Source organism: Serinus canaria, chromosome 1A (assembly GCF_022539315.1).
Source record: "Serinus canaria isolate serCan28SL12 chromosome 1A, serCan2020, whole genome shotgun sequence".
NCBI lineage: Eukaryota > Metazoa > Chordata > Aves > Passeriformes > Fringillidae > Serinus > Serinus canaria.
The window spans coordinates 46,073,742-46,096,101 of NC_066314.1; the positions used below are offsets into that span (position 1 = coordinate 46,073,742).

Below are 22,360 nucleotides of genomic sequence, written 5' to 3' on the forward strand. Positions count from 1 at the left end.
CATCTCAACAACAAAATGCTTATTGCCTAGGATAGGGAAGCAAGTAAATGGATAGCTTTACTGTCTCAAATGTGGTGCATTCTGAGCAGACCATTTTTGGCCTGTCTCCATCCTTCTACAGGAGGTGTGGTAAAGCTGTTAAACTCAAGTATGCCAACCTTGCATCCATGCTGTCATTTTTGCATGTTGTCTGTCCATGTAGCAGAGGGTCGGTCTCCACCCTTAGTGCCAGCACAAATGTTGTTCTAGTAGATTATTTTTTGTGTTAGGCTCATGTAAGCTGGAGAATAAGGAAGAATATTCATATCTATTAAACAATACTTTCCACAAACTATTTCTGAGGATTTCAGCAGATAATTGCAATAGAAGGGGAAAGTCAAGGACCAACCAGGCCACCTTCCCTGTATGTTTTCCTTGTATTTCTCCCATTACCTAGATCATATGCATGTTTGAGGATATGTTCCCATCTAGTCTTTCTAGTTTTTTACAGACCTGTCAGCCGTGAATTTATTTAATCCATTTTGAACCTGTTGATGCTGCCACAAAAGACTTGGCAGTAAGCCCCAGAAATTGATCCGCTGTTTTGTAAAGTGCTTTCTTCTGCCTATGTGAAACTGTGAACTAGTTAGTTATGTCAAGTGTCCCTTAATCTTAGCTTTGGAGTGCTTGCCTTTGTGATATGGTAAAACTTGATCTAGTCTCTCCCAGCTTTCTCTCTGAATCATAGTTTCCTGTCCTTTAAACTTCTTTTAGAAGCAGTTGCACCTTATCTACGGTGTCTGTTGCCCTTCTCTATATTTTCTAGCTGTGTCCTCCTTGAGATGGAGAGCTCAGATGCATGATGTGGGGGAAGCCAAGTTTAATTTACCAGTTTTCAGTGTGATACATGCTATTTTAATTTTTAGTTTATTTGAAGTGGCCTTCTTGGTGATGCCCAGCAAATCTTTTGTGGCTAGTGCATAATCAACTAACAGTTTCTGAGCTCTGTTGGCAGTAACCTCAGCATCTTTTTTCCTGAGCTGTAACAGCCAGTTCACAGATCAGGAATGGGTTACTATGGTCTAGACTGCTTTTCCCTTCTTGTGTCATCTGACATGTCCTTGGTGAAGCTTATTTGCCACCCTTTGCTTATTTATTGATTTTTTTTTTCCTCTGGGATTCCTTTGGAGCTCCTCATTATCAGCGTGGCAGTTTATTACCCAAAAGCTTGATATTGTCAGCAAAGAACTTGCTTTTAAGTCCTTTCTCGTGCATGCTGATGGTGTTGCATAGAACTGATGCCAGTCATGAGTCCTCATTGCTTGCTTCTGCACTCTAAGAGCTATACTTTGAACCATCTTCAATTCACACTCTCTTCCATGGCAGATTAATAAATAATTGGTGTGAAACCTTATCAAAAGTGTCTTCTTTTAAAGTTTTGTGGAGCATCTCTATGCTTACTGGCTCTATGAAGAATTCGTGTTAGTGAAATAGGGTTTCCCTTTACAAAAGATATTCAGATTCAATCCCAGTGGCTTGTGTTTTTCCATGAACTTCTATTTTTAAAAATTATTGTTATTGATATTATTGTTACCTTGTCATCTTTGGAAGGATGGAGTTTTACTTAGCAGCCTGTAGTTCACAGAATCTTTTCTACAGCCCTTTTTGTAGAAGTCAGTGGCAAACTGTCAATCCTCTGGCCTGACTCTTAGTTAAAATTGATAGGCTATGTACCTTGGTCAGGATTTAATTTTCATGTGTGAGTTTCTTCAGAAGTTGAGTGGATTTTACATCATCTTGGTGACTTACATGAATCTTCCTTCCCTATTCCTTGTTATATTGCTTCAACTTTTTTTGAATTTCATTTTGCTTCCTTAGGAGTAATTGGAAATTACACACCTGCTAAGTACATTGTTCTTTAGGTGTGCCAGCTTTTTTGCATTTGTGTGTCAGTGAATTTCCAGATCCATTTAATGAGATTGAATGTTCGTTGCTTCAGACTTTGACACTGTATTTTTAAAAAGCATGGTCAATGGATGGTTCAGTTCTAAATTAAATAATTAATAGATCTAAACATAGTGACAAAATAAAAAGAATTGGTAGAACTCCAGGAAGTCTAGGAAAGTGATGTTGGGAATTTTAGGTGGGTTGGAAATGCCAAGTTTGGCCTCTGGGCTGTCTGCTATAAATAAAATACAATTACTGCAAGCTTCTTTATAGGATTTTAATCTTGTTTCTTTCTTGTGTTGGTGTGGCAAGTAAATGAACTTAAAGACTGACCTCTGATGTACCTGACTGTGATATTCAGTCTTTAGTCACTGAAGCAAGTTGAGAGGTTTCTTCTTACTCAGCTTAATGTTTGCAAATTGTTAATTTTGCAAATCTGTGCATCAGCCTGGTTACTACAGTCATAGTGGATGGTGAAAGAAGCATTTCCAGGGTGCAGAATATCTCAGGTTTGCATTTAGGTGAGCCATACTGTAGAACCACACTTTCCTACTATAGGTAGCAACTTGGGTGTGGACACTGACCAAGTGTGTAAGGTGATGCATACACCAGATGTTTCAATCCTTCTTGAGAGGTGTATAAGTTGACCATATAAGGACACATTCAGGATCAATCAGTAATGGAGAACTGGAGACTTAAGTAGCAAAAGAATGGACTCATTGATAGGGTTTGACCTGAAGTATTCCAGTGAGATATGCAGTTGGCCTTCTACAGGCAACCATAAGGGAATGTAGTTTATCAACAGTATTATTTTTTTCTATTTTGTCTATGCATGCTTATTTTTTTAAAAGAAAAACAAGTTATATTTTTCTTTTAGATTGTAAAATTTTTCTAGGGGTATGTCCACATTGCCTGTGCATTAATTCCATTCTTGTTCCAACAGAATTGTAAGGAAATAATTCATGTTACAAAGAGTTTAATTTTATATGTAGAAATAGTGTGAGAACTTCTAAATCAATACTGAAGGTGTGATAGATCACAACTTTGGTGTTTCAGACTTAAAATTCAGAAGACCTGACCATAAATCTTGGCACTCGTTTCCTTTGCTAGAGGACATCTAGTATCTGGAAATGGTAGAGAAAAGCTATAGACAACTTCAAGGTCACTGTTTTATTTTGTATCTTGATTCAACTCATAACAATACTTAACTTGCAAGTAGTAATTCTTAGGTTGGAATGTTGTAACAACCTACAAAAACCATGAGTGCTCATCTTGAATTTTATATGTTACTGTAAGTGTTGGGGGTAGGAGTAGATCTTGCTGGTTTTGTTTTTTTTTTTATTAAGCTACAGAATGTTATCTGCAAGCTAGACTGAAAAATACTCTCTTCCTTCACTTGCCATATTCTAGTACTCTGGAGTTGAATTGGACCTCCACAATTTCTGAAAGCAATAAATTGTTCTCAATTGATTCAATTAGCTGAAAGAATATTTCAGTTACTAAAAAGAATGGTTTATCAGTTATTACCTAGAATATGCTGTTTGTCATGTCATACACCTCAGCTGTTTTATTAAGCCAATATAAAATTGCTTTCATTTTGGAAGAACTTTTGTTTCAGAGGAACTCTTTGTTCCTTCCCATCTTCTGAAAAGCTAAGTATGGTTGAAATATGAAATGCAGACTTCATTGGCAATGTCTCTGTTGAATTTTATGGTATATTTGTGAAGCTCTTGATTAGAACTGAGGAGCAGGTTCTAATTAGGTTGTAGGTGCTTTTCTGCTTTAGAAGTCTCAAAAAATTATAAAAAGTATAAATAGGGGATTTTTAGGCAAACTTTAGAGCTGTTGAGATTACGTCTGTGCTGAGAGTGAGAAGCACTGTTTTGAGTTTGACAGTGAGTGAGCTGGTAAGTTGTAAAGGCTAAACTACGAAGCTTTGGGACATTGATATGGGCATATTACATATATTTAAAAAATTATAACTATAAATATATATATTATACCAGTATTCATTCATGGTGAGTTTCTCTTTCCTTAGGCGGGTAAGCACCAGGAATATGAACAGAAACTACTGCAAGAATTATACAAACTAAACCCCAACTTTCTCCAGTTATCTACGGGTACAGTTGACAAGAACAAGAACAAAGTGACAGCACTGCAGAGGTACGATGCGTAAGTACTGATACTGGACTGCCTGGTTATTCTTTCTGGTTATTCCAAGGAAAACTTTTATTCCTGTTTCATCCCCCAAATTGCCTACTGTTTTTAGTACCTACTGTATGATAAAATCTGATGGGTTTTCTCTGTGGAGACACGTATTGTTTAGGAATGATATTCTCCAATTTACCATGTTCCCTCTGAAGCCGCTCCATATTCCTCCCCTTGCCCTCCCCTGTACCAGGCCAGGAGAGGAGAGTTGGAGGCGCAGAAGGTAAAGATGAGAACAATTTCCTGGAAACAGCAGTGAGATAAGAAAACAGTAACAGCAACAATACAAAGGACAGAGGGTACAAGAAAGTGTCCAATGATTCACAAGTGGTTGCTCACCCTGCGAAAGCCCCCAGCAGTACTGACCACTTCCTCTGCTAGGCCATGCTGACCCATAAAAGAGCCCTTCCCCAGAAAATTACTTAAGGTGGTATGGAATTGTCCTAGCCATGCCCCTTCTTGGCTACTGCAAAAATTAACCCTGTCCTGGCCAGAACCAGGACACATGCCCCGCTTTGTTCTAAAACAGAGTGCGTATCTTCAGAAATAAATATTTCTGCATTTGAATCAGTAGTTCAGAAGAAGGTATTCTGAAAGAAGATTTTATATTTGCAAAACCAAATGCATTTGTTAAAGACCAGATGTCTACTTTCTTGGCATGGTATCATTATGAATGCAGTCTGTATTTTATAACTGAGATACCTTATAACCTTAATATGTTTTTTTACATAATGATTTATAGTGCAGTCCCTGCATTTTTTACTATGTTGTAACTGGAGATATAACTTATTATGGCTCGTTAAAATAATGTTCTGTTGATGTAGTTTGTTTGGTAAGTTGTGAAAAGATTTCTGTCTATATGAGTATATAGTCACACAAAGATAGATGAAAGTCTGAGGTTACCAGTTCTTAATTACTCATTCAAATGTCATATGTAAGATAAAGCAATAAAAACTCTTGACAATTTTTTCCACAGCTTTTTGTAGGAGTTTGATAAAGGAGATTGGCAGAGCAGAATGTGAAAGTTAGATTGCACTTCATATGAACCTTGGCCTTGTATTCAGGGTTGGTGTTGTGTGCCAGTTCATGCACTACTGAATTTTTCAGACAATAGTTGGCCAGTGACAGCATCACTGCACAGCTGTTTAATCAAGACAGTGGGTACTGTATCTAAAATACTGTCAGTGGGTTTGAATGAGCAGAATACAATTCTGAGAACTGGTATTCCAACTGGTATACAGGGACTATTTTCTTTAATTTCTGGAGTCAGTTTCATATGCACTTTGACTGCAAGTGGTCAGGGCTTCCAGAGGGATCTTTTTTCTTAAGGACAGAGCTGCTTCTTATTTCTCAGGCACTGGTTCAATATTGACTTCAAAGGTAAAGTGTGGCAAGCAAAACAAATACACCGCTTCTTGAACTTGGGTATTGGTTATTTTAAGTTTGAAATCTGAACTAATTTTAATTTGAAACCTGATTAGATCCCAGCAAAATAGGTTATACTAGTGTGGGAAGAATGCACTATCTGAAACTGCAGCAAACTTTTATGCCTTTAGGAAGCAATTAGGAGTTGGAGCTTGGCCAGTCTTTGGTGCTAACATTTAGCACTTAGGGAAAATACGGCATGTTACTCTAAAGACAGCAAGTGGTAATTTCTGGAGGTAATTTCTCTTGTCAGTTGAACAGCATAGTCACAGCTCAAACTCTGTTCTTTGCTAGTGCCTAGGTACCATCTTTAGAGTTGCAAAGTGAATTTCCTGCCACTGGGATTTGGACAAGTTTTGTTGTAGCTTTTGCACTGGTGATGCACATTGTTCTTTCACAGTTTCTACCCAATTGAGTTCTTGTAGGATTGGTTTTTGTAGGATTCATTGATAGGATATTCATATTTCTAGCAGTTTGTCACAACCTCTGACAACTCCAAAGTGGTTCTTGTGTTTCTGGGGTGCAGAATTTCTGTTTCATAACAGAATGGAACAGAAGTTGAGGACTAAGTAGTAGATAGTTAATTATAAATATCCAGTAGTAGAAAAGAGTTTGTTAAACTCTGATAAGTGTTTTTCTACAATTGTTTTAATTTGAAAGGTCCTGCTTGGAGACCTTTTCTTCCTGCTGAATACAACTATTAAAATCCCCTAGGGCCATTCTGTGTACTCATCTTCTGTTACGTTATTTGATAGTCATGATGACTGTGTTCTCTTAAAATTGGAGATATAGTCCACATTTAAAACAGATCAAGCTTTTTTATTTTCTTGATGACATTTTTCTGAAGAACTGAAATGAGTGTTTTGTTATGCTACAAGAAGAACCAATTATTAAGCATATACTGATCTTTTAGAGAACAGCCCTTCAGAGACATGCAGCCTGAACTTAACTAAAACAAAAAAGCCACAAACACAACCCCCCCCCAGAACACACACCAATTTGTTTCTTTTCTATTTTCCTTGGATGCAAAACTGACTTTTAACTGACTTTTAAACTAAAAGTTTGTTTTAGTATAGAGATGGCTTTGCACTGTAGTGAATATAAATATGGATATTTAAAATAAATGGACTGACAATTCTGATAATCCAGATTTCAGTTCATTTTTGTGCAGTGACACTATTAAATTACAGATATTCTGCTGCTGCTGTCTCTTCATTCCCTGATGTTCTGTATCTGATCAACTCAGTATGTCAAACTTAATCCAAATGTGAGCAAAGCCAAGATGAGATCTGTAGATCTGGTCAAGCTACTCATCTATGTACATATTGTATATGTGGTTGAGAACAGATGGATACAGAATAGCAAATCTTAAAATACTGAGATTTGAGGGGAGCTACTATTACTAATTTTATCTGAGTAGAAGTAGGAGGCATTTGTGTTGCTATAAACAGTTACTGAAATTTCCAGATTCTGTCTGTGAAATTACTAAATTGACCTAAAGATGTAGAGTAAATTTTGGACCATGTAATAGGAATATGCTAACATAGGGGAGCATCAGAAGGACATAAATGTTAATTTTTTTTTTTTGGTGAAAGCTGCTTTCTTACTGTAAGGCAGGACTTGGACACTAAAACCAGCTCCTAATAGAAGGAATGAAAAGCTACAGGTAATGTAGAAGAACTTGAGAACACAAAAGATCTTTTATAAGAAGATTGCAGAGTTGACAGACAACACTGTATTTGAATCCATTTTGTTATAGATTATATTCCATTTTGCTTAAATTTGTACAGAATGTTACTACAGATAAAACTTGGGCTTTGAGTCCTCTCTTGAACTTTTTTCAGTTCTAATGTGCACTCTAAAATGAAATTTATTATTACTTTATAAAAGGGAAGTAATTATGGCTTTAAATTAGAAATGAAGAAAGCAGTAACTTGAACAATGTTTGTCTGGCTGGTCTCATGGTCTGTTAGTAAAGCTGTGGACTCCTCTGTAGGTGTAAAACATAAAACTTCATCTGTTGTGGCCAGGCTTGATAGGACCTGGAATATAAAACATATATTATAAAAAGTATGACTTACAGAACTTAAAACTAGTTAAGGGCTAAAGCAAGTAATTCTGAATGAGTTGTGCAGAGGTCTGGACACTTGAACTATTGATGGCATTTTAAATTTTTATTTACCTTTTTTTTCCTCTTCTTCAAACGGGCAAGTTGAGACTTTAGGATTGGCAAAGCAGCTATCTATTCAGGAAAGAAAACACAATTCCCTCTGGTTTTCTCTCTACCCTATCCCACTAATTTTTTATCATCTTTTAAAATCTGAAAAATAATGTCCAGATGAATCTATTCTTATGGATTGTCTGGCACAATGTTTTATTTCCCCAGTGTTTACAATTTTTAAAACACTTTCTTCATAACTTGAACTCTTCTATTTTTTTTATTATTTTACTCTTGCCTTTTTCCAGACCCAACAGTAATAACAAAGATGCCTGGCCATCATTACAGAGTTCAAGTAAATCGGCCAACGGTTTAACAATGGAACACAGGAAAACGCCTCCTATATTAGAAAATGGCACAGACCCAGAACACATCACTCCAGATGGTGCAGACTCAGATTTCGGGTAATTGTGCTGCCTTTTGTACTTCAGACAGCTTGCTTTCTCTCTCACTGATTGGTGTGGAGGGAATGATTCTTCAGTCTCTCTGGTTGGAGAGCTGGATACAAATCCTGATCAGGTCACAAAAAGCTGGGCTTAGTGTAGCCCGTGTTAAAAAGACTGATTGGCACATTGTTCAGGAGAACCCTAACATGAGGTTAGTAAGGACATTACAGGTAATGGCTGAGGGGAGCAGAATAACCAGGGGATCAACAGCTTGTACAGCTGCACAGTCCCAGTCAGAGCTGAGTCCTTCCTTTTTTTCCATACAGAAGCTTCCACAAAAGTAACATGCCATTTGCTGTACATCAGGAGGTTTGTCACTTGGAAAAGCTTCAGGAGAGGGAAGTTAAATGTTAGGGCTAAAATATCTAATTTCCTTCCCGTGATGTGTTCCAGAAACACAACACAGAGGAAAGGGCTCCCCAGTTACCACTCAGAGGGACAACAGAGCAGCAGGTTGAACTGAGGCTTCTTTGTATAGAGGAAGTAATTCATCTGCTTACAATAATCTTATTGCCAGCCAACTTTTTTTTTTTATGCCCTTCTTAAGTAGAACTGGTGTCCTAGTCTACCTTATGCATCACTAGCAGTTACAATTCTAGTCTGTAGTCATGCTGGTTTGTTTTTTATGGACCCATTTAGGTAATAAACATTAGACTCATTCAGAGGTTGGATGGGGAAAAAGCAAGGTAAACCCTAATACTTCAAGCAGTGGTGCTACTGATTAGGTAGCCAGTCTTCATTTTAAATCAATATTGAACCAATGCATTAACATGGAGAGTATTGTTGCAAGTGGTACCTTCTTACTGGGCTAAATAGCAGTCCAATTGAGGAGCAATCAGAGAGCCTGTGAATTGCATCTCAATAGTGATGTGCAATTATTTTTTCCCTGAAAATAATGTATTTAATGTAAATAAAAATATTGTAGTCAACAGATAATGAGCCTTATTCATTCCTGGGGGTTGGAAGTCTGTCTTGCAAATAAAGGCTCCTTAGGCAGGTTCAAGTATAATAGGCATTTTCATTATTTAGATTGTCAGTAAAAGTTGTCTTACTCATAGCTTTTTAAACTGCAGAATGGTGAAAGCTAGCTCTGTAGGAAAAGAATTTGACTGGAATATCAACTCTTCAATCAGAATTGATGGTGTAATGAAGAGTCTGCAGCAGACTTCTGTGCTATAGGAATTTAAAAATTACTAACCAAAATCACTGTGTTTCAAATGGAAGAGCTTTATTCATGCTGTTGGATCACTAAGTAGAGAGGATTTGTAAATCCTCACTGGAGTAACGCAGTGATTTTTTTTTAATAGTCATAAGTATTTCAGCTTAATTTTTCTGTTTGAGATAGTCTCAATCAGTGCCATTTTTCACAAAAAAAGGTATTGATGATTACGCTTACACAGTTTCTTTTAGAATGGAGAATTCTTCTGGGTTTCAATTACTCATTTTGAGATGAGGGGAAAAATTACAAGTGGAAGAAATCTTACAAATAGCTGACCTTACTATATGGCTGTATGCAGTAATTAAAGTTTGCAGCACCAAGGGCTGTTTGAAAACAAGGTGTGTCTAGAATCTGAAGTCTGCACCCACCTTAAAAAAAATTGTTACATGTATTTTTCAATATCATGACTGTAATTTTACTTGTATCACATTGTGGCCTTTTAGTGGAACTGAAATTCATGTTCTTACTTCTGATGCTTGTTTGTAGAATCTGTGTATTGGCCTGTGGAGCCTGATGCTTGTGCATCTTTTCTCATGGGTCGATGAAAATGAGTACCTTGAAGTTGCAAAGCAAAGATTTTAGTGTCATCTTCAATAATACCATTTCATTAGTGTGGTGTTTAGCATTATTGAGGCAACTCACAGATGCTCATAAGAATCTTGAGTCCTGAGATGTGCCATTTCAGCCAAGTCACAATAATTTGCAGTGAATGGCTTTCCAAGGTGGTGTTCTGCTGTATCTTATTTTATCCTTATTTTTGGCAGGTTTTTATGCTATGTTTTTTCCCCTTCTGTCATCTCAAACCTCAGTCTTTAAGGCTGGTGGGAAGCTTAACTTGCTACCAAGACTAAATCATTAAATTAATGTTTTATATCTCCCAGATTTATTTTGGATTTGTATGGAAACTGAAAACTTGTGTGTTTGGAAAATAGATCTTTTCCAATTTCTTTACAATAGTATCATAGATGGAACTGACTGTTACAAAACACTATCATAGTATAGACTTCTAGGGTTTTTTATGGCATAGATCTGCTATGAACATGTTCAAAACTTTTACTTTTGTTCCTTAAGGCAGTCAACAAGCAGAATGGAAAGTGGTGAAAAGAAGTATTACGGTATATAACAAATTATTGGAATGCTTTTGGTTAAAAAAGCAGTCTCATAAAAATAAGTGGACTTTTTTCCTTCTTAATCCCTGCTTTTTAATTTTTGCCATAATTTTCAGGCGTTTCTTCCGCTACAAAAGCAAATGTTGATTTTTTCATGTTAAATACTTGTCTCTTACTGTCTTTTTCCCCTCCCACTTTTGCAGCCCTATCGATAAACCTTCAGATTCCCTCAGTATAGGAAATGGTGACAGCTCTCAGCAGGTAAGACACAAAGATAAGTGCTCTGAAAGTAACAAGTGGGTTTGAGGACCCAAATGCAACTTGCAGTTGGAGAAGCATGTATTTTCTGAAGTGTATTATAATTGGGCATTGGAATGGGCTGTGTCAGGAGGCAATGAAGTCTCTGTCTCCGAAGGTTTCTAAGAAAAGATGGATGTGGCACTTGGTGCCATGGTCTAGTTGACAAGGTAGTGTTTAATCATAGGTTGGACTTAGTGAATTCAGAGGTCTTTTTCCACTCTATTTTATTCTGTGATAATTTTAAACATAATTTAAAAATGCTATTGCTAACTTGATTTTTTTGGTTGACTTTGTGCTGAACTATATATTAACAAACCTAATTGTGGTCAGGAGTTTTGAGGAAACTTTTCATCTGAGTTAGTGAAGAATATTTTAGATATAAACTCATGTCCTAATTTTTCCTCTCTCTTGCTTGTAGATAACAAACAGTGACACACCTTCACCACCACCTGGTTTAACAAAACCCAATCCAGTTATACCCATCAGTTCATCGAATCACAGTGCACGGTCTCCTTTTGAAGGGGCTGTAACAGAATCACAGTCACTCTTCTCTGACAACTTCCGGCACCCTAACCCCATCCCTAGTGGGCTTCCTCCTTTCCCCAGCTCTCCACAGACTTCGAGTGACTGGCCCACAGCACCCGAACCACAGAGCCTCTTCACATCAGGTATGTCCACAGGTTACATGGCTGGGTGTTGCTTGCTTTAGCAGTTGTTTAAAACTTGTACAGAGTTGTACAGAGCTTAAAACTCTGTAGAACCTAAAACTCTAGGATTTGTCCCATCCTGTGTTTTCCCCCCTTACAAATGGTTAAAGTTTTTTACTTACCTGTAGATGAATTGCAGTGACCTAAGGGTTCCTTCCTAAAGAAACTTTGCAGAGCTTTCAAGCTGCATGGCTAAATTAGCAGAGTGCTTATTTTAGTTTTTCTTAGCAACATGCATAGGATGTGACATGTATGCTTTAATATTTAGTGTTACAGGTTTTTATTGAGAGGGGGGAAAATACATGGCATCAATATATTTTGATGTGATAATCTGTAATTCTAATATTGGAAGCTGCTGTGTAGAATTCAGAATTATCTTAGTATCCTGCATAGTTATCTGAAGGTGTCTCATCTTTCTCTTTGAGGTGAGATTCTATAAATTCAGACATGTTTAATTCCATCAGCTGAAAGATACCTGTATTTTTCAGGTACTCTCCTATGAAATACCTTGTCATATGCACAAAACATTGTTTTCGTTATAATTATATAGTCTTGGGAATGGTTAACAGTATTGAAGAGCTCACAGATAACTTTGAGGGAATTGATAGAAAATTAAATGAAACAATATCAGTAAAAAAATTGAACGTAAATAATATTATATAGTTGGTTTACTTAGTGATTAGTCATCTTTTGATGTTTATCTTGCTCCTGGATATCATAATTCTGTTTGTAAACAATATTTATTACCAAGGAAATTCCTTTCTGCTAAGGCATTTGGTGCACCAATTTTGTGAGGATAAAGTAGTAGTGAGAGATAATTTCCAAGTAGTAGAGATCATAGTTAATATAAAGCTCATGGTTGTGGTTTAAATAAGAATGCAAAGGACAAGTTCTTGTTGGTCTAGCAACTCTTTATCATCATGGATTTTAAGAATGAAAATAGAAGTGTCGATTTCTTCTCTGAAGAGAGGATACTGAACCTTCTTACAGCGGCACACCAGGTCCCTACCAGCAGAGGGAGTTAATGTTGCAAGTGAGGCTACCCTGTACTTCGCAAGTTGCTTGACCACAGTTTTGAGGAAAACTAATGTGAAGATAGACCAGAATTCACTGAACCTGAATAGCAAACTTAACACAATCATGAAAAGAAGTAGTAACTGAAAATGAGGACAAATTCTGATAACTTTTTTTGCAACACTCCCTCAAAATATTTAACGATATCTTGTAATGCAGTTCCCTTTTTTTGTTTAAGCATTGTGTCTCCTCAAGAATTTGACTTCTCTTCATAGTAGGGGATTTTTTATGGGTTTTGTTTGTTGGTTGCAGTTTGTTTTTTGAACTACTGCTCTGAGGTTCTTCCTTTTGAGAGGGAACATCCTGCTTATCTTTTTTTCATTAATGGTGAAAGCAAAATATTGAACTGAGTAACAGCCTTGTTTATGCTCTGCTTGTTCATGCTTCCATGAAGTAGTATGGGGTATAGAAGGTTCTAAACAAGTGGTCATTGGTCTCTTTCTGCTTGGGACTATTCCTGAAAATACTTTCTGGATAAGGTTTTTCCATAGTTCAAAACAGTGCAGCTGTGCAGTAAAAATGTTATTTACTACTTCTAGCACTTCACTTTTAGTAGAAGTCTATGACAGTTTGATCTAAAAATGGCATTCTAAGCTGATGAATAAAGTCTCTTTGGGGAACGTATAAAGTAGAATTACATGGAAGATAAGACCACAGTCAGATACACAGGCTGAAGTTTTGATATGGAAAAATGATTTCTAGTTCTTGTTCTAAATCCTGTTCCTTTCTTCTCCAACAGAAACTATACCAGTATCCTCCTCCACAGACTGGCAAGCAGCTTTTGGGTTTGGTTCCTCCAAACAGCAAGAGGACGACTTAGGGTTTGATCCCTTTGACATCACCCGCAAAGCCTTAGCAGACCTGATTGAGAAGGAACTGTCAGTCCAAGACCAACCTTCCCTTTCGCCCACATCTCTTCAGAACCCCGCCCCACACACTACAACTGCCAAAGGGCCAGGTTCTGGATTCCTGCATCCTGCTGCACCCACAAATGCCAACTCTCTCAGTAGCACCTTTCCAGTCATGCCACAGAGGTTTCCACAGTTTCAACAGCATCGAGCAGTTTACAACTCCTTCAGTTTTCCAGGCCAAGCAGCTCGCTATCCTTGGATGGCCTTCCCACGCAATAGCATCATGCACTTGAACCACACAGCAAATCCCACCTCAAATAGTAATTTCTTGGACTTGAATCTCCCACCACAACACAGCACAGGTCTGGGAGGGATCCCTATATCAGGTAGGTGAATAGGGATGGTGGTGAATATGACTTAATTCATGCTCTCAGCTTCTCTGAGTCAGAACCAGAAAAGGAAATAGCCAGCAACGAGCAGTAGACTGTTATCTCTTATGAACAGAGGGAGGAATATTGTTTTAAATTGGTCCTTTGTATGAAAAAAAAAAAGTAACTGAATATTTAGCCTTGTAAATGTTGAGCTTTATAAGGAAGGTGGAGTATTATGTGCCCTCTTAATTTTGTGCCAAAGCAGATTGGTATTTTGGTTCTTCAGTCTTGCCAGACTGGCTTTACTTAAGAATAGGCCCTGGAAGTGCATTGTGACTTTCATGTTGGCATGCAGGTGTTGACCAGAGTTCTTAGTGTCATGCAAAAAATTGTAATGATGGTAATTTGTGCCAGATGTCTTGGCTGGGTCGTTCCTCTTGTGCATAACCGAATGGCTGCGCAGAAAAACATTCAGTGCTGTTCATTTCTGTACTTCAGATGGCCTTAATATTATACTAATCTTCACTGAATGGATGCTTGCAATGTGTGTAAGAGGATTCATCCTGATTCTGAGGGCTGTGATGTTGGAGAAAAATAAATGTGCAGTCAGGCCAGTTTAGGCTGCCCTGAGTGGATTAATAGGCTCTTGCATCAAACATTGCAGCCAAGGAGCTAATTGTAACAATAGTTGTCTTGATTAAAAATTTACTTCTGGGGTTTGAAGTTCTTCCATAGTTCCAATTTAGCTTGTCCCAAACAAATTCTTTTCTTGTAACAGGGGAAAAAATTGTATTACATGAATAATGAACTGCAGGTAGAAAGTGTCTGTTAGCTCTTTGTAGCCTTGAGGTGGAGAAGACTGCTCCTTGAGATGTTGCCAGCATTATTTTCTTTTCATGGGTTTTAGAAGTACTAGCTTTACTATAAGAAAGTGACCTAGAAAAAAGTTAGTGGTTTTTTTTGGTGCTCTAGTACAAGAACTAATTTTGGCTGTAACTTTGCTGTACTTTGTCCTCTTTGAAGGCTTGTTGCAGCTACTGTACTGTTGTAAGGTCTTTAGGCTGATTGAAGTATAAACATGGACTGTACCTAGTGCAAGTAATTCAAAACTTTTTACACTGGCAATAGCCAAGTTTTAAGCCTAAAATGACTGTTATTGGTTGCACAAAAAAAGTTGTTTCTGGCATGGAGTAACAAAATACAGCATCCACAGCTGCACTGTTGCTCCCTTTCCCCTAAACTACATACAATTTTCAGAAAAACAACAGGACATGACTTTTCAACTCTACCACACAGTTGTAAGTGCTTCTACTTTGAGGGGTCAGTAACAAGACTATCTTATGACCTGGGAGACCAGTCATAAGTGTTGAAAAAGATCTGTTCAAGTTGATTTCAGGTTTGTAAAAGTATTGCATTATTTTAATTTTGGTTAGCAGTTTGAAAGTGGAACATTTTGTGTTTGTAGGAGACTTGTAGATCTTTTTTTCAACTTCTGAAGAGCAGGTTGTGTGGTACTGGTTAACACATAGCCCAGGCCATGTGCTTCCCCCATATGTTTTAAGGTAACAGAATTGATATTTAAGTATGTCCTTTTTTTGTGTGCAACTGCTACAACCAATTAATCCAAAAATATTTTTGGCAAATATCATGCTAAAACCACAATAAACATCTGCTGTAGTAACCATGGTAAGTTCTTTGTGTTGGTTTTAATCTCTTGTTATAGAAAATATTGTTAGTTGACTGGCTGACAATTAGATAGCAGTTGCTGCAGTGCAAACCCTTCTCAGCTGATATATGTCAGCTTTGATATATCTTGAAAAAAGAATATTTTGCAGAAGGATATAGTACTCCTTTTTCCTGCTGCCAGAAATCAGCTGAAGTCTCAGTTCTGCTTTAGTTTGCTGGGTAATGAGCTTATATTATTTATATTTATTTTAGTGCTCTAACTGCTTCAGAAGTACAATGAATTTGAAATTCAGGAGATGACCTCATAGCTCTTTTCTTTTCTGCTGACTTAAACATTTCCAGTTCTGTTTATTTTTTGATCTGCATCTAGAGTAAAGGTCTCTCAATCCCTTTCATTTTCTGTTTAAAAAAGAATAATTCCTCTTCTTTGTTTGTTTTTAATCTATCAGTAGCAAGTATTTATTTACAGAATTTTCCTAGTTTCCTCGTGTAATTTACAGATACATCTATCTGGTGGGGTTGGGGAAAGAAAGTGGTGTCCAAATACAGAGAACTCATGTGTGTAAGACTTTATCATACCCTAGCTGACCTGCTGGAAAGGCAATTCATATCATAACAGCTGTTTGCAGTATAGAACAGTTAGTTGCAGTAGACCTGAAGTCCCTTTCTCTTGGTTCTTTTGGTCCATATTAGGGTGTTTTAGTCAATGTTACCAACTTGGCTGGTTCAGATATAACAGGAAAAGAAACCAAGTGCAGGTGAAACTTCACATTCTGTCATGTAGCAGAGACCCTCTACTGCTGTAAAAGCCACATGTTTCTTAAGGTCTTTGATCAGTTTTTTACAGGATTATAAATTCCTAAGGTAGCTAATACTGGACCAGTTGCTGGTAAAAAAAAAAAGGAGGGGTGGGAACAGGCACATGAATCTGCTTGCTCTATTTAATCAACCCTTTTGAAGGCTTTTATTTATGTCAGAACAAGCAGATCTCATAACTTCTATAAATTCACATGTTAGAATAGTATTTTCTAGGCTTTCTAAATTTGAGTTGGTTTCACTAGGTGTATTTGTGGTATGGAAGCTTGCATTAAGAAAATGGTACCTTTTAACCTGCTGCTGTTTTTGCTTTAGACATTATTATTCACATGAATTTGAAATGCTCCTGTGTGACATGTTAAATGTAATTTGCTGAAACTGTGTTTTGTTTATTTGAGCTGTGCTGTATTCATAAACTCACAGCTTCAGGCAGGTCTGTTCTGTGATGTGTATCCAGTTTAAATGGAGAAACACAGGCACTACCTACCTCTCTTTTTTTAAAATTAAGCTCTCACTTTAAAATATTTTTTATGTGGAATTGGTTGTTTATTTCTCAGAGGAAGTAGTTAATAATTAACTAATTCTGCAGTTTCCAGTAAAATGACACAATGACACATGACTGACTTCCCAGATTTATTATGCAATTACTTGAAATGTGTCATACTCATCAGGCATATGTTTGTCCCCAGCCCATATTTAAATGAACTTTGATTGATTGATTCCCAGAGTAACTTTTTCCTTCCCTCACTGTATCATTTTTCAAACTGTAGCAGATGTTTCATGTTGTCATTTTCAGGGACAATTTAATCTTATGCTGCTCTCTGGAGTGGGATGGATTAGATGGTTTACTGTGAAATTACTAATGTGTAACTGTGCTTCAGGAGAAAAGTCCAGTGACTTCTTCATGGACAGTGTGATTGCTTCTACAAGTGATCTCACCCTAGATTGTATGCAAGCTATTCTGAGAGTATTGGCCAGCAGCTAGGCTTTGTTCTGCAGATAATGCCAAGGGAAAGATTGATTTACTGACAGCAATGTGGGTGGGTGTGTGCCTTTATTTTTATTTTACTATAGGATAACAGGAAACTTTGTGATTTGATAGCTAGTACACTACCATCTTTGCTACCCTACTGCCTGGTGGTGTGTTCAAAAAGAATAGGTATAGTATGGGATCGTAGAATAAGGCAGGATTCAGATTAACAGTGTTTTTTGAGATATATGCTTATAAAATGAGATGTTTGCACATTAATTTGAAAATATAAATATATGATTTTATTTCTTGAATTTACTGAGTGGTTGGTACTCATTGATTTTTGTTACATAGAAGTACAGTAACAAACTCAGAGTTAAAAGTATTAGGAAAAAGTTGAAAATGGTTAGTCCACTTTCCCCATCATCTTCTATGCAAGATGAAGTACTTGACATTTTAAAACACTGGCTATTACTTCATTTAGTAATTTCATAATTACCCTGAATGTAAAACTTAATTGTAAGCTCTCTGTAGACCATAATAATGAGGTAGTTCGAACTCTTCCAAGACTACTCCTACACAATATCTATATATTCTTCCCAGAAAAATCATTGAAGCCCCTGAGTTGGAAGGGACCCACAAGGATTATCAAATTAAATTTCTGACTCTGTAGAGGACAGCCTAAAAATTAAATCATATGTCTCAAAGCTTTCTCCAAATGCTTGTTGAACAGAGGCAATTTATGTATATCATACATGTATTAAAAATCTAAATAGAAGAAAGAGTCAAGTGGACACAGATACGAAGCATAAAGAATTTAACCTTATTTCGGATGGGGAAAAATATTTTATTCATTGTCTTTAAAGATAACCATTGTAAAGTTCATCAAGATATTTTAACCATGCAGCTGACTGATACAGAAGCTGTCATAGTTTTCTGTGAGCTGTTCATGATATTTCAAAACATGGGGGTTGAATGTAATAAATCTGTGTAATGGAATATAGTGAAGAATCCAAGTTTCATTCTCTCAAAACCTTTTAGTTTTGATGTTGTGGCCTATATCTGTTGAATATGCACATCCTTTTTGATTGATATTATGTATATTTAAAGATGAGACAATAAATGGGTAGACAGCTCTAATAATTTTAGGTGTCCCCCAGCAGTATCTGTGGTAGTGGTGTTACATTCCTTATCCAGACACAGATTAGCATGCATGTCTTCATGTCATGGCTGCATTTAGGTTGTTTTGAAGCAGTAGCTGGTAGCAGAGAGGACAAAGCAATGACAGTTTTATTAAGAAGGTCCAACATCTTCCCTCTTAAAGTACTGAGCTCTTCCACTTCTGACCTATTTATGGTGTTGCATCTTCTGCTGCTTTAAATTTTCTGTCCTCTATGCTCCTCAGCTGTTGAATTTGGCTTGAACATCAAATCCTTTCTTGCCTAATGCTGCCTTTTAGACAAGATTTTAGTAAAACTAGGGAAGATCCCTGTAGGTTGGCTGTGGTCATATTTTTTCAAGACTATTTGCAGCACGAAAAAGGATGATATATCAGAATAAGGGTTAACATGTTTTCCCTTTAATACTGAGATTCCTTGTCTGACTTGCAATTTTCCTATAACATAACTGCATTTCCATTTGAGACACAAAGTTTTTATTTGGTCTTTGTCTTTTGGTTCACTCTCCCTGGGTTGTTTCTGTTTCCTGAAAACAAATAAACAAACACATACTCCAAGCCTTGTTTTATACAGTCTTGGAAGGAAACAGAATTTGTGGCATAGCAGCTGACGGTTTCCTGTGGTCTCAGGATAATAATTTGATATGGGGTTTTGTGTGTGTTCTGCTACTGGGCCTTTTCAAAAGAGGGTTTTGGCCATGTGGTATGGCTGTTGAGGTCATCATGCTGTAAAAATTCTCCAAGTGCTGTGTAAAAAAGGCATTTGATCCCATACCCTATCAACAAGAATGTGACTTGAACAGTGGTGCCTCACATCCTTTTATTTGGATGCCATGGTTAAACATTTTCCTATACTTTTCCTCTTGACCTGACAGTATGTGAAAGCTTTAATTTTTGTTTTAAGTATTGGTTTCCTTACTCTTAGCAGTAAGAGAGGTAGTAGTCAATTATTTTTCTGTCCTAATCTTTTAAAGAAGACTGCTTGCTCACTTGGTGTTCTTCCTTGATCTTTGGCTTTTCAACACCAGCTGGGCAGAAAGCATGGCAGCTGAATGTCATCTTTTCTGTGCCCCCTGGTTAGATCTATGCCTGCCTGAAGTCTTTCTCTGATTAGGGATAAATATTGAAAATAGGAAACCTGGTGAACATTTTAGCTGATACAGCTAATAGTTGTAGGTGCCACGTATGGCATTTCCAAAGGCTTGTCTCTTTTCCAGAGTGCAGAGCTGCTCTCCAAAGTAGATGTGTTGCCCCCCTAACAGGGTCACTCCTCATTTGAAACTGCTTTGAAATTTTAAAATGAGAAGTACCTTCTGTAAACCGCCTTAAGTTATTTACGTTATTGCTTCTACTGATTCTTGTACGTCCTGGTTTCCTCAATAAAGATGACTGTTAGTACAGCCTTTGCTACTGAACATTTTGTTCTTCTCATCAGTCCTTTTGTTCACAGCACCCTTTTTTTTTTTCTGTGGAGGTTCTTAGTCCTCCATCCTTCCTCTTCAGGAGATGCTTTGTATCTGTGTGTATCCCCACCTTGAAATTCGGTCTCCTTTTATTTCCTATCACAACTAATTTTCTGTTTCACTGCTGAAGAAGTGTTCAGCACAATATGGAATTAATCCATTTTGAAAATAAACTTTTGGCTTGCTCATTTCTGTTTTTCTGGAGGAGTTTAGTGGGGTTTTTTTTCTTATGCATCCAGGTTTAAACTAAATAAAATGGAAGTGGGATTTCACATTCATTTCCAAAATATAAAATCACTGTGAGGATCAAAATCCGCTGTGGATATTCCTTTTCTTAGCTCTGGTGTCTTGTCCATTAACTCCCATACACTTCCTACATTTACTACAAATGCCTGGCTTCCTTGATGTAATCTTGTCATGATCTCTGAGAGAACATCATCCACAGCACCTGTCCTTTAAGTCCTGCTACTTCTCCATCTGTTTCAAAATCTCATCTGGCACACCCACCCTTCCTTCCAGTGCTATTTCAGTGCTACTACAGCAGGAGTTTTCTAAATCCTGTTGTATTTTTTTTCTGTGATTATATAAGCGATACTGTTTCAGACATAAATATCTGTCTTCATCTCTAGCTTGACTTTAAGGTCTTAAGAATTTTTTTAAATCTTTGATTGCAAGATTTTAGGCATGGTGGTGAAAGACAGGCATCCTGCTTTTTTTTGGGTACCAAGATGCCTATTTTTAAATATGTAATTTTATTTTGGAAGAAGAATATGTATGTGACAAAGAAAAAAGTGGAAAAAAATCCTCCAATTTGGCTGCAGTGTATCAGAGGAGTGACTAATCACATTAACTCTACTACATTTGAAATAAACATGGGGTTGGCTAAAATAGGTGGCCTGAGTAGCTGACTCAGTCTGCATTCTGGACTGTTAGTCCTGTCAGCTTTTTTGGTAACTTTCCAGAACCAGGGAGAAACAAGCAGACAGGAGGTTTTTCACATCATATTTCCTGACTCTCTTTGTCTGTAGTAGTGTCATCAAAGGAGCTTCAGCTACACTAGATGTTTGCTTTTGCCTGGGTCTTAGGGATGGAAGACTGCATTTTTTTAGTACTGGTTCACCAAAACATAGAAAGGCTGTTTCCTTTCACAGGTAACGGTAAGATATCGGGATGGCCCTGCAGTAGTGTAAGAGGCTGTTGTCTTAGGTGTCTCCTTCCTCCAGCAGGCAGATGCTTAGCCTTGGGATGCTGTGTTCTCTTAGATGCTTTTCTGAAGTCACTTCAAAATATGCATTAGGTCAATAGCATGAGTTAAAAGGTGCAACTGCCTTAGTGATGTTAAAAACATGGAATTTTCCTTTTAAAGACTGGAAAGTAAGTGCACTCGGCACTGCCATCTCAGTGTCGAACAAAAGGCTGTGCCTTGGCATAGACCTGAAACTTTGGCTCTTTCTAAGTCCATTTAACAAAATACCAGTAATGACTGGTGCATTTCAGCAAAAAGTACAAATAATTCAACGGCTTTCTGCATGAACTTTTTCTAAGTGCTTCAACTTGAAAAACAACTGAGAGAGCCAATGTAATCTTTTTAAAAATTGTATTGGGGGAGGAGGCATAAATGAATCCTGAAGGAATAGCAGCAACTGAAAGAGCAGTTTTGCAAATAGTGTTTCTCCTCCCAGTACTGCCAAATCACATTTGAGGGGGAAAAAAAAAAAATTTTTCCCATCTCTTGGTTTCTTCTACACAGCTTCATTTGAACTTCATATTGTCCTCAGAGGAATTACTTTAAAAAATCTATTTAAAAAATAGGTCACTTCTATAAGAAGACAGCAGCTAGTAATCAGAAGGAATTTCATGTCATGGAAGGTGAAAACTTGGCTTTCTTGCAGTTTATCTAATTTTCCCACAGAATTATTGAAATCTACAAATATATATCAGCCTTAATTGTTTGCAGATGTGGGAAGATTAAAAATGAGTTTATCATTTGTCAGAGTATGCTTTCATTGTGCTAATGCTGGTCTCACAGTCTGAAGTCAGAGGGTTGGTTAATTGGTTGGATATTCCAGAATCTCTTATCACGATAGGCTCTTGATAATTGTTACTATAACTTTGAAGATCTCAGTTTTTTTCTTTGCAGTTTCTAGTTACTGCATTGCCCATAGGGCAGATTTCAAATATTTTGGTTTTATTTACGCATGTATCTATCTGTGTACCCACAAGTATATTTGTACACGTGGGCTTTTCTTTTGAAGTCAGAGTTTGTTCTATTGACAAACAGGGTTACCTGGTGAGATTGAACTCTGATGCATGATGTGAGAGGAAGTGGGTTAGGTTAAAATGAACTTTATTTCTCAGATGAATGGAATTACATGCTTTCTGAGCTTTTAAATC

General features: G+C 37.1%; 1 protein-coding gene across 7 annotated transcripts in view; it reads left to right on the forward strand.

The window, feature by feature from the left end:
- CNOT4 (CCR4-NOT transcription complex subunit 4) overlaps positions 1-22,360 on the forward strand; it is a 76,948-nt gene that overhangs the window by 46,017 nt on the left and 8,571 nt on the right. For 3 of the 7 annotated variants that reach the window (XM_009086626.4, XM_050986463.1, XM_050986453.1), the window contains exons 7-11: positions 3,965-4,089; positions 8,026-8,181; positions 10,755-10,812; positions 11,270-11,519; positions 13,372-13,869. In XM_009086626.4, coding sequence (XP_009084874.1) covers positions 3,965-4,089; positions 8,026-8,181; positions 10,755-10,812; positions 11,270-11,519; positions 13,372-13,869 — 1,087 coding nt within the window. Of the gene's footprint in view, positions 1-3,964; positions 4,099-8,025; positions 8,182-10,754; positions 10,813-11,269; positions 11,520-13,371; positions 13,870-22,360 lie in introns of all 7 variants that reach the window. The other 4 variants (XM_050986460.1, XM_050986464.1, XM_018910059.3 and 1 more) reach the window with 2 other exon arrangements.